The sequence below is a fragment of the Pararge aegeria genome, chromosome 6, assembly GCF_905163445.1.
Source record: "Pararge aegeria chromosome 6, ilParAegt1.1, whole genome shotgun sequence".
Classification (NCBI taxonomy): Eukaryota; Metazoa; Arthropoda; class Insecta; order Lepidoptera; family Nymphalidae; genus Pararge; species Pararge aegeria.
The window spans coordinates 18,793,618-18,806,854 of record NC_053185.1 but is presented as its reverse complement, the minus strand read 5'-3'; the positions used below and the strand labels follow the sequence as shown (position 1 = coordinate 18,806,854).

The 13,237-nt window shown below is 38.3% G+C and overlaps 1 protein-coding gene across 4 annotated transcripts in view; it reads right to left on the bottom strand.

The window, feature by feature from the left end:
- The window catches only part of LOC120624217 (thioredoxin reductase 1, mitochondrial), a 29,200-nt gene that overhangs the window by 8,297 nt on the left and 7,666 nt on the right, over positions 1 to 13,237 (bottom strand). For all 4 annotated transcript variants that reach the window (XM_039890636.1, XM_039890633.1, XM_039890635.1 and 1 more), the window contains exons 3-5: positions 7,728 to 8,088; positions 3,786 to 4,014; positions 1,664 to 1,751 (exon numbers count right to left, since the gene is read on the bottom strand). In XM_039890636.1, coding sequence (XP_039746570.1) covers positions 1,664 to 1,751; positions 3,786 to 4,014; positions 7,728 to 8,088 — 678 coding nt within the window. The remainder of the gene's footprint in view (positions 1 to 1,663; positions 1,752 to 3,785; positions 4,015 to 7,727; positions 8,089 to 13,237) is intronic.

The window sequence follows — 13,237 nt, the reverse complement described above, 5'->3', positions numbered from 1 at the left end:
ACATGTTTTAGCAAATGTAAGCTTATAAATCATAAATGTTTATTAAGAAGCAGTTACTTCCATGGAAAACGACATATAGGTCAGTTGATTTTTCGAATTTCTTATCAAATCTTCAGTTATTTATTAATCTGCTTGATCTTTACTATGGCTATGTTAATTCAAGCTCACAATGTTCCAATTCTAATACGTTTTTCTAAGATTTAAAGTAAACTTTAATAAATAGTAATAGACTAATAGGTAATTGCAAGACTTGCAAGACTCTTGCTGCAAGACCAAGACCAAGACCAAGACTGGGAGCGCAAGACCAAAACCAAGACCAAGACCAGGTGTATTGGCGCAAGACCAAGACCAAGACTGGCTAAGTCTCGTCTTGTTCTTGCATTTGGGCAACACTACACAGGGGTAATTCCCAATAACCTTCTTTATAGCTTAAAAATAATAGGTCTGGAAGAATCTCTGTACATCGGTTTGCAAAAAGCTTGCCATCTTAAATACATGTAGAATAGAAGTTTTTGCAGGTTGACGAAAGCATAGGTTTAACATAAAAAATACAATATAAAAACCCACCACACTCTGCATTTACTTGGTTAAGGCCCGTAAGTGCAGTTAAAACCAGCCAAGAGCTGAGAAATAAAAACACTTCCAAAATAATAATAATAATATTAATAAGCTCATTTTATGTATTTATTTTATGTATTTATTTTATGTATTTATTTTATGTATTTATTTTATGTATTTATTTTGTACACGGCGTGAGAATAATGTTGAGTCGACCGTTAATGTTCCGATCGTCGTTTCAGTCAATGGTCTTCTCGCGATAAGCTTCGACCAACATCTTAAGAAGCTTTCGCTTGGTTGTTGGATCAAGGGTCGGATACACAGGGCAGTAATCCTTGAAACGGCGCGTATTGTGACAAGGTTCCTCACTCTGGAGCCCTGACTGCCGGTTGCTAGGGCATTCAAAAGCCCCGCTAGCGGAGGGCGGATGTTTTTTTTTTTAAATGTTTAAAAGTGTTTTATATATTTTTTATCAATGTTAAGAATTTGAAAAAAAAAAATTAAGTCGTAAGCCTTTGAGAACATTATAGAGAACTCACAGGCATTCAGGCATGCGCCTACAGCGGAAGGAGGGGTTTTCTAATTCTGACACAAAGCACAGCATACATGTGTGGTGGCATTTTTATTCTGACCTGCCGTCACCGCACAGCATCACGACATCACTAACTTTTAATAAGAATCGTTGAAATGGGATTAATTCGGTAAACAATAGAATGTCAAGTCAAAGTCAAAAATATCTTTATTCAAGTAGGCCCGGCCCATAGGTGGCACTTTTGATGCGTACATGAGAATTACACGGTAGCGAGATGATGGCGATAACCACATTCATAAACTTAAAACTAAAGCTACGTGGGTTCCAAACGCGTCCCGGCCCACAACAAACTTAGCCGGGTGTTTTTTTTTGTTATCACCATCTCACATTGTCATTTAAAATTATTAGAAGAGCAACCTGGTTAGAGCAATTATTCACACCCACGCTTTTTTATCGATTTCGTAGTCCTTTATTCTATAATAGGACTTTTCTATAAGCTTACGTTTAATACAAACTTTGAGCTTTTTAAGAAACATCTCCAAGATGTAAATGGGTAGTTTAATGTGTACTTACACTAACGCCAGCCGCTGCGAGGTTGAGTTGTTCAGTGAGAGCATATCGTCCAGTGGCCAAGAGCACGGTGTCGAAAACGTCTTCGCCTCTACAATAATAATAAAAATAATAATAGTAAGTTTATTTCTATAAACAGTTACACAGTAAATTAAAAATAATCCCTACTAATATTATAAATGTCAATGTAAGTTCGTTAAAATTAAACACATATTATAACCTTTATAGTAGAAAAATAATTATTTAAATCGGTTATAATATGTCGGAGTTATGGTTTAAAATCTTCAAACACTTTCTTCCCCTCTCCCAAAGGAACCGAGCTTAATGTCGGAATTAAAAATATCCTATATTACTTCTAACACTTCCAAGAATATTTGAACAAAGTTTTACGAGGATCGGTTAAGTACTTTTTTCGTGAGAGCGTTACAAACAAACTTACGTTACAACAATATAATATTAGTAGGGATTGGGATAAATAGATTGTCCACCAATGCGCACTGGGCCAGCGTGGTGCACTACGGCCTTAACCCCTTCTCATTGTAGAAGGAGACTCGTGCTCTGTAGTAGGATATCATGTATATATATTTCATTTTTAAATTTTTTTAACGGCAGAACTCCTGAAGGCAGGTGGAAAACCGATACTGAAAGTCCTTCAGCGATTGTTTGATTCCGTTATTCACCAAGGCACAACGCCAGAGGCATGGCACAGGAGTGTGGTGGTTCTGTTCTTCAAAAAAGGTGATAATACCTTGTTGAAGAATTACAGACCCATCTCGCTGCTGAGACATATCTACAAGCTGTTTTCGAGAGTCATTACGAATCGTCTCGCTCGTAGGTTTGATGACTTCCAGCCTCCCGAACAAGCCGGTTTCCGTAAGGGCTTTAGTACAATAGACCACATTCATACGCTGCGGCAGGTTATACAGAAGACTGAAGAGTATAACCGGCCACTTTGCTTAGCGTTTGTGGACTATGAAAAAGCCTTTGATTCGGTGGAAACTTGGGCTGTGTTTAGATCACTGCAGAGATGCCGAATTGACTACCGGTATATCCAAGTGTTGCAGTGTTTGTACAAAAACGCCACTATGTCAAACGTATACAGGATCAGACTACGAGACCAATCCAATTGCAGCGAGGTGTGCGACAGGGAGATGTATTCTCCCCGAAACTATTTACCGCTGCGTTGGAGGACGTCTTTAAGCTTCTGGATTGAACGGACTTGGCATCAACATTAACGGCGAGTACATCACTCAACTTCGGTTTGCCGACGATGTAGTCAATGGCAGAGACTCTGGGAGACCTAAATACGATGCTCAATGGCCTCAGCAGAGCTTCTCAACAGGTTGGCCTACGAATGAACATGAGCAAGACGAAGATTACGTCTAATGCTCATGTTCCGCTTCAACCAGTAATCGTTGAGAACACTGCACTCGAAATTGTTGACGAATACGTATACTTAGGACGCACGATCTAGTTAGGTAGGTCCAATTTCGAGAAGGAGGTGAACCGCCGAATCCAACTGGGATGGGCAGCGTTCGGGAAACTTCGTGACATCTTTTCGTCAAAAATCCCTCAGTGCCTGAAGACTAAAGTCTTCGAACAGTGCGTGTTGCCAGTGATGACCTATGGCTCTGAAACATGGTCGTTAACTATGGGCCTCATAAGAAGGCTCAGAGTCACTCAGCGGGCGATGGAGAGAGCTATGCTCGGAGTATCTCTACGCGATCAAATCAGAAATGTGGAGATTCGTAGAAGAACCAGAGTTACCGACATAGCTCAACGAGTCGCGAAGCTGAAGTGGCAATGGGCCGGGCACATAGTTCGAGAAAGAATGGACGTTGGGGTACCAAGGTGCTGGAATGGCAGCCCCGAACTGGTAAGCGCAGCGTTAGTCGGCCCCCAACGAGGTGGACAGACGACATTAAGCGCGTCGCAGGTAGCCGCTGGATCCAAGCGGCTCAGAACCGTGGAACTTGGAACTCCCTACAAAAGACCTATGTCCAACAGTGGACGTCTATCGGTTGATGTGATGATGATAATGATGATGAAATCATAATAAAAGCGGCACATGCGAACGATGGGATTGTAAAAGGAAGTTTTGTTCTTGTGACAAATGGTAACTTACTGTTCTTTTGTCTCCGTGTTTAACCACCGCGCCTTCAGCTGTCCGGACTCCAGTTTCTCAACCGACACCGGTATGCAGCGGTTGAAGAACTTGACGCCCTTCTCCTCCATCTCGTTGGTGATCATCGTCGCCATCTGTTGGTCGAAGCCGCGCAGGGGAACTGACCGGACCAACACTGTCGCGGAGTAGCCCAGCGAGTTTAGGAAGCCGGCGCATTCCAAACCAATATCTGCGACAAGCACGATATATTCTTTATCATAACAATAATAAAAATAAACGAGATGTGGCACGTGGAATCAACTGAAACCATCCCTATCGTAATATCTGCGAATGGTTTAATCCCAGTTAGCCTAGCACACCATCTGAGGCGACTGGGGTTCCGTGGTAGTTCACTCGCAGCTAAGATGCAGAAAATGGTGTGATGCTGGACTCTGCTAGGATATTCCGCCGCTTTCTTAAACTGTCGCCCTGACCCCCGGCAGTCTGGTCTCCCCTACCGGGGATCCTTCACCCGGTGCATTTTTTAAATAAATAAATATACTACGACAATGCACACATCGCCATCTAATCCCAAAGTAAGCGTAGTTTGTGTTATGTGGTACTAACGTGACTGTCAAATGGTTTTAATGAATAATATTTATAAATAATTATAATATACAGATAAACACCCAGACACTGAAAAACATTCATGTGCATCACACAAACATTTTCCAGTTGTGGGAATCCAACCCACGGCCTTGGACTCAGTAAGCAGGGTCGATGCCCACTCGCTGTGTCGCAGGTTTGAATAAACAGAGTTTTGCATTTGACTGGCTGTTTGTTACCCACTTTATGCAAGCGACTTTCATTTGTCACATTTTTTCCCTAATCCAATTAATTTTCCTCGTAATTGTTGTTACTCATGAAAGTGATGACGCCATTTTGGATTCCTCATCAACTACTTAATTTTCCTACAATTCTCGCAATTGGCTACTTAAACAGTTTCAAATGTCAATTTTAGATGGTGATAACTAAAAAAAACTAGCGCCTAGGTTTGTTATGTGCTTTTACTTAGACCAGGGCGCGTTTAGAACTCTCGTAGCTTTAGTTTTAAGTTGACGAATTTAGTTATCGCCATCAACTCACTTCTATGTCCTACTTAACATGCAATGTACGCATCGAAAGTACCATCTATATGCCTATTTGAATAAAGAAATATTTGACTTTTATTTTGTAACATATTACAACAAATAACCGTAACTACGAAAAATTATTAGAATATAATAATCTATATATATATAATGAAAATGGTCTTCGTTTGAGGCTCAATCACGCCTAAACCACTGATCGTATCGACATGAAACTACCACCATTCGATGCGAAATTTTTCCTAGATGGTTTATGGCTATCTATTTTTTGAATTTCAACATTCCTTCATTTTTTTAATGCTGTTTTACTTTTATGAACATTTATCCCGCTAATAAAAACAAAAGATAAGCATTTTCTCTTGATTCTTTTGTTTTCATGGATTTCAACAGAGTGTATTAAACGGATTATGGTTTTTTTACATTCAGCTAAGAATCTACTCACGGTAGTGGAGAACGGCTGGACCAATTGGGATTTTTTTATCTTCAGAATTGTCAGGAGAAAGTTTTGTATGTAAGAAAATTTTAAAAAAGCCCGATAAAAAGTTAAAAATTTCGATGAAAATCGAAGAATTCCCATCTATATAGTCACTCACCACGAAATCTCGGGAACCATAAGACTTAGAAACGTGAAACTTGGTAGGAATATTACTTTTGCTATGTAGAGGTCAGCTATGAATAGATTTTAAGAAATTCATTCCCCAAAGGGGATTGCGGGGGCGTTAACAATGAACAATTCCCGTTTTTAAACTATAGCTTCTATAGACTTCAAATTTGGTAGGAATCTTCTGTAAGAGGTGTAGAAATAGGCTATGAACGAATTTTACGATAGCTCACCCCACAGGGGGTTGCGGGGGTGGGTATTAACAATTAATATTTTTAATTTTCCAGCTAAAGCTCCTACAAGCTCCAAATTTTGTAGGAATTTTCTATAAGTGATGTAAAAATGATTTATGAACAAATTTTACGATATCCCACCCGAAAGAAGATTGCGAGGGCGTTAACAATGAAAATTTTCAATTTCCAAGCGATAGCTCCTATAGACTCCAAATTTAGTGAGAGTGTTCTATATGTAATATAAAAATGATCTTCGAGCGGATTTTACAATGAATCACCTCCAATAAGGTTCGCGGGGGTGGGTGTTAACAATAAAAAATTTCAATTTCGAAATATAGCTTCTAAAATTTCTAAATATGGTAGGAATCTTTTATTATTCACATAAAGAACATCTCAAAATGGATTCCAATAAAGTCTACTTCCGACAGGAATTGCGGGGGTGGGTGTTAAAATCTAAAATTTTTATTTCTAACCTGTAACTTCTACAGACTCCAAATTTGGTGGGGATCTTCGTGTATGTAGGGATATTCGTGTATTTCCTTACAACAATCGTCTTTTTGGCAGCGGAGAAAAAGTCATTGAGAGGTTTCAAAAACTTAACTTTACATGTAGCTATCCAATCAACGGACTAAGAATTTTACATTCATTTTACTTTTGCAGACTACATAACCGACGAATTCTTTTATTGCGGGATCGCGGAAATGTTACAGATTAAAATGAATGCATTTTCCAAGCACATGAGATGTGGAAAAGAAATTTAGTTACTTATTCCAATAGAATTCATAAAAAACATGCACAATTAATTTTCTATAAAAAATTGATGTCACGGAGAAAATTTTAGTTAACAGAAAATTCGGCGCACTTGAACCTAGACAGATTTCAACTTCACATATGAGACTTGCAATGACTTTAACTTAAACTTTCAATGCTCATTTCAAATTTTTTTCTTCATGTCAATTATTATTAATTTTTGGAAGAAAGGCACGGAAATGTTATAATGAATTCACATTGAAAGTTACAATGAATATTAGTGAGAAAAATCACCTGGATGAAAGATACAGGCTAAATCGATGGAATTTGGAATTTGAGTAAGTCTAAACAATATCGATGCTTACAGTTCTATCCGCGGGGCCTTATTATGTTCAGACAAAAATAAAAAAAAAGGAGAATAATAAAAATATGAAAAAAATAAATAAAAATGAAACATAAAATGTAATTTATTTTCTTTTTCAATTCGCCCAGAAAAGCGGGCGGGAAACGGCTAGTATTATCATATATTACAAATCCTGTAGGTAACACTTAGATTCATTTACAGCGCCAAGGTTGTCTTTTTGTGGTACTCGTTTCAACCGTTTAACCAGTTTCATTTCGGAATAGTCGAGAAAAATTTAAAAGAGATTGTAACGCAAGAGATTGTAATGCAAGAAAAATTTAAAAAAGATTGTAAAAGAGATTGTAAGATTTATTGTAACGCAAGCCCGGCTTTTCGGCTTGTATTGTAGTACCGCCACTGCTCGTAACTCTAACACCGATTCTGAAAGAAGATTCTACCGAGAAAATTCCAACACACTGCGAAAGCATTAGTATTTTTCCTGTAAGGTTACTGATTTTCTAAGATATAAATATCTTTGACAGTCGATTGACGCAGTGGGCAGTGGCCCTACTTTCCCAGTTCAACGCCGTGGTTTTGATTCCCACAACTGGAAAATGTTTGTGTGATGAACATGAATGTTTTTAAATGTCTGGGTGTTAATCTTTGTATTAAAAGTATTTATATATATTATCCATGAAAATAATTATTCGTTATTTTAGTACCCATAACACAAGCTACGCTTACTTTGGGGCTAAGTGGCGATGTGACTATTGTCGTAATAAATTTATTTAACTATTTAAGATAATTAATAACCATTGACATTTTTTATTTCTACATATTATATCTTTATTGCTTTAAAAGAGTTTAGGGACTCGTGGGTTTACTTACATCCAGCACCAACAACCAGAGTCTTGCCAGGAGGATGGCTCAAACTGAAGATGTCGTCGCTGCTTATGCAATACTCCTTAGCCCCGGGAATATCGGGGTAGTGGGGCCTGCCACCAACCGCGATCACAACATTCTTCGCCGTGAGCTCCTTCTTGCTGCCATTCTTCATTGTTGCTATTAACGTGTGCGGGTCCTTAAACGATCCTAATCCGTTGATGTACTCTATTTTCTTCTCCCTGAGGTCCACCCTTGTGACCCAGTTGACGGATTTAATGTGGTTCTGTACGGACTCCGTTAAAGCCGACCAGTTGATTTTGATTTGATCCGCTGAGGGTACTTCCCAACCGTATGCCACAGCTTCCTAAAATCCGAAATTTATTTTTAATTTATTAAAAGATACACTAATGATGAATGAATGAATACACTTTTATTGTACACCACAGAGAAAATTTACAGAGATACAAATACAACAGCACAATAATGTAGAACGTACAATTTGGCGGCCTTATCGCTAAATAGTAAATAGCGATCTCTTCCAGGCAACCAAAGGCAAAAAGGATCCGTAAAATAAACGGTAAAAGATACACTCTTACGATGAATTACCTGTAACAGAGTGAGTGAGAGAGACTCACTTTAAGTGATAAGGCTGCCTTTGCACTCTAACACTATGTTATTTTGTCTTTGTTTGACTTTGTATTGTTTCTTGGTTTTAAGTTGCAAAAATAGTAAAAGATACACTGTTACGATTATCTTACGATAAGGTTGCCTGTAACAGATCACTTTTAGTGATAAGGCTGCCTTTGCACTCTAACACTAAGTACTTTTCCCTTTGTTTTTCTTTGTATTGTTTTTTGTGTTAAGTTGCAGTAAACATTAAAAGATACACTCTTACGATGAGTTGCCTGTAACTCACTTTAAGTGATAAGGCTGCCTTTGCACTCTAACACTATGTTATTTTGCCTTTGTTTGACTTTGTATTGTTACTTGGTTTTAAGTTGCAAAAATAGAAAAAGATACACTGTTACGATTAGGTTGCCTGTAAAAGATCGCTTTAAGTGATAAGGCTGCCTTTGCACCTTAACACTATGTAACTACTTTTACCTTTGCTTGTTTTTGCCTTGTTTCTTTGCGTTAGGTTAAGTAGCAATAAAGCTATTCTATATACCTATCTCTTAATGGATGTTGTTGCTAAATGAGGGACGTTTTCTCAATACTATTTCCTTACTAATATTATTATTTCGAAAGTGTGTGTGTTTATTTGTTTGTTTGTACTTCCTTCACGATCTAACCAAAAAACCAATCAACTTGTTTTTGGCATAGATAGAAAATTGCAGCGTTTCTTTCTACAATAGAAAGCAACGCTGCAATTTTCCTTGTAATAATTTTATAGCTATAATAAATAATATAAATTATTTGATAATATAATCTACACTACACGATTCCATTTATTTATTTATTTATTTGCACACAAAAAAAACTGAAGAAGAATAAAAACAAACACCGAAAGAAGCAGTATAGAAAAGGCGGCCTTATCGTTTAGTAGCGATCGCTGCCAGGCAACCTTGGGACATTTGGATCATCATCATCATAATCAAAATATTATCCAATTACCGGCCCATTACAGGGCAAGCGTCTCTTCTAAGAATGATCAGGGTGAAGCAGTAGTCCACCACGTTTTAAAACGCACATAGCTCCGAAAAATTTGTGTTATGTGCCAGGAGTCGAACTCTGTCCGCCCTTCAGAGAGAACGACGTCCTAAAAGCTAAGCTATCACCGTTGAAATTCGGGAAAGTGATTGTCAAAATGACCGAAAAGTAAACATTTTCGTATCGTATTTTGAAGTCAAGCTATCGTCCCGTAATTTCATGACCGAATTATTAATTCGTTATCATTTTTAATCTCATGGACATGTCTATTGACACAGTTCAGTCTCCAATCATTTTTTTAACACAGTTAGCGATCTACTCGTAGATAAAATATAATTAAGGATACTACATTAATTACAAACGATTGAAGTGAGGCTTGTGTGAAAGCAGTTCAGTTTGGTTGTCTGAAAGTTTTTTCCATCTCTTTTTTTTATTCCACTTCAAATGTTGAACCCTTGTATGCAATCTCACCTGGTAGTACGTGATGATGCAGTCTAAGATTATAGCGGATAAATAAGATGATAGCAAACCTGTAAGGGGTACAGCAATTTTTTTTAACCCATACCAGTAATATATATTTACGTGACATTGGGACGCTAAATAGAGGACACGTCTCTGTCGGTAGAGTAAGCGGTAACTAGCCACGGCCAAATCCTCCCACGGCCGACCAGACAAGAGGAGATATTGAGAAATATAAAATCCAAATTTCCCTTGCCGGAGACCTCCTACTCATAAGACCAGAGATCCCCACTGCGCCAGAGAAGTCAACATTTTATTATAGGATTTTTTCAGAAATAAAATTCTTGTTTTTAGGGATCCCAATGTCAGTCTAAACGCGTTATTTTAAAATAATACTGCTCTTTCAGCGATGCAATCCTCTCGGACGGCCACCTAAATGGTTATCAATGACCTATAAACAGAGCCATACTTCACAGGACATGCAAGAAACACGTCTAACATCAACATCAAGTTAAGCCTCAGGTTTAATTATACCGGAATTTTTAACGTTACTTTATACAAAAGCTAGCCAGCACGGTGGCATGACAAATTAAAATTGCGCGTCACGTTTCAGACATGGCAACGCGAAAGGCCAAGGTTATGCTCGCACCAATACAATTGAGGCTACACTTTCCTGTAACGACAAATCAATACGGCATTATTAGAGGGTAGATGTTTCTAAACGTAGGTATAGGTACTGGCATTAATCAATACATATTATATTCACTGAACATAGCATAACATGTATTTATTGTCTACACCAGCACATGCAGGACAAAAATGTAATGAATGAATGAGTGAATATACTTTTATTGCACACCACAAAAAGTTCATAAAAAATTATATCCCCTGACAACGAATAAAATTTAGGTTAGGTTTTATTATTATAATATTATTTGTGCGCCATACTAAATAAACGCGCGACACTGTGGGGGAAGGAAAAATTTTGTTCTTTCCCCGTGGACAAAAAATGTCTCCTGCCGTGCCGTGCTGGTCCAAGATATACTCGCAGTCGAAGAGTCGTTTTGAAGTATCGAAATACTTGAACATCGGAGTAAAATAGACCTTATTCCTATTGTATTATAACTCAAATTTACCTACAATTCTTCAGTTCGGACAGAACTTTTGTAAACATAAAATAGAACATTAGTATATTTAATTTTAATATGTTTGATGCTAAAAATAATGCTTCGATTGCGAGCGAGCAAATCTTACAGCTTAGTGCCTAGACAATAACTACTAGTACGTGACTGAGCATTGATGCATCAGTTATTATGGAGGCAACTAAAGCGAACGCCACATTGCAGCGTCCAGTCGACGTCCTTAGCTGCGTTCTAGTTTGCATCCAATGTGCAACCAATCAGAGCCCTTTCTAATAGGGATCTTTATCATTATTATTTATATATTTATATATTGATTAGTCGCACGCAGGCCGCAAACTTAAACACAGCTTAGGAAGTGCGAACACCTTAAACGGGAAAACCAAAATCCTTTTAAATCACGTGAAACTACTGTCTACTGCTGGAATAAAGAAGTTTCTTTGCCAACGAAGGATTTGAATTGAAATCAGAAACAGCCCTAACATTACATGCAAAATTAAAATCATATGACTCCTGGCACTTTATTAGGGTTTTCATAAGTAAGCACTTAGAAAGATTTGAATTCGTTTGTATAGAAAAGTAGATACACGTTTGATTTAATATTTTTACAGGGTGATTCCTTATGAAATAAACGTATGCACCATTCAACAGTATTTCGTGATTGTGTTACACGTTGTATATAAGTAAATGGGCATCACTATCTTGCATTATGTGTACTTTTTAGTATATTAATGTCCCACTGTTGGGCACAAGCCTCCTCAATAACAGTTCTACAGCATCGACCCACCACGCAAGCTACTCTAATGGTTCTCTAGCGATTATCACATTAAGGTGGTAAAACTCAACAGCCACGAGGGTGAACGTCTATTTCTCTACATCGACCTGCACTGAGAATGTTTTGACAAAACTACCTGAGAATTCTTGACTCATCCGAAATCCAAACCCAGGATATCTAGTAACCCGTAGTTGTCACTAGACCTATGACGCAGTTGTATGTTGAACCCACAACAGGGCACGGGACTCCTCTACGAATGTTCGTGCCCTTGGAGGCAAAGGTCCAAATATTGGTCAAGTGCGGATTGGTGGTAATAGCAATAGAAAGTAAAATTTGAATTTCTTAGATATATTAAACACACACATAACTACGTAAAGTCATAACAAAAGTGGGCCGAACCAAACGCTTACAATCACTGATATAAATATCTTAACGTAATACGATACATAGCTGTATTAAAAGATATATGTTGTATGTATGTTATAGATGTCGGGTTTCGATGGCATCGTTATAATGAACAGTGCCCGTTTATGACCGCACAATCAATATGAAGTTATGAATATTTTATGTACCACCAACGTTACTTTATTAGATGCTACAAAATCGATTAGGTACCGCTAGCTTTGCACGCGAGTGTTGACGTGCACAGAAACGGTATTATGTTTTTAGTTGGACATTGAAGAGTCGTATGTTATACAGAGGGAAGTTTAGTGACTACCCAAGAAAAAGAGCTTTGATAAAAATATGGATGGATGGGATCTTTTAAAGGGGGTTCCACAATCCACGGTCCTGGGCCGCTTGTTTCCAGCGGCTCCCAGCGACTCGTTTGATGTCGTCTGTCCACCTCTTTAGGTGCCGACTAATTCTGCGTTTACCTGTGCGGGGTCACCATTCCAGCACCTTGGAACCCCAACGTCCATCGGTTCTCCGAGCTATGTGCCCCGCCCATTTCCACCTCAGCTTTGCGACTCGCTGAGCTATGTCGGTGATTCTGGTTCTTCTACGGATCTCCTCATTTCTGATTTGATCAATTAGAGATACTCTTAACATAGCTCTCTCCATCGTCCGCTGAGGGACTCTGAGCTTTCTTATGAGGACTATAGTAAGCGACCAAATTTCAGATCCGATCCGATCCTAATTAACAAATCATCTTGACTTTTGGCATAGGCTCACTTGGAAAAGGCGGAGAGAAACTTGGGCTTCTTTTATCCCACGAAAACAATTCCCATAATAAACGTAGACGAAGGCCGCCGGTTACATCTAGTAAAAACATGTTACAAAAATATTCCTATACGAGTCGCGTGTAGTAATTATGCTATACTTATAAGCAATCAATGCTAACTACGTATTATCACATGCATTATACTAGGTAGGTACTTCAATGAGTCATTGTCACGCCGGAATCCCAGATGTTACAATTTGTTATGAATGTAGTAAGGCGACCTCTCCTGGCTGAGTGGTAAGCCGCTGTGGTTTAAAGCGGAAGGGTT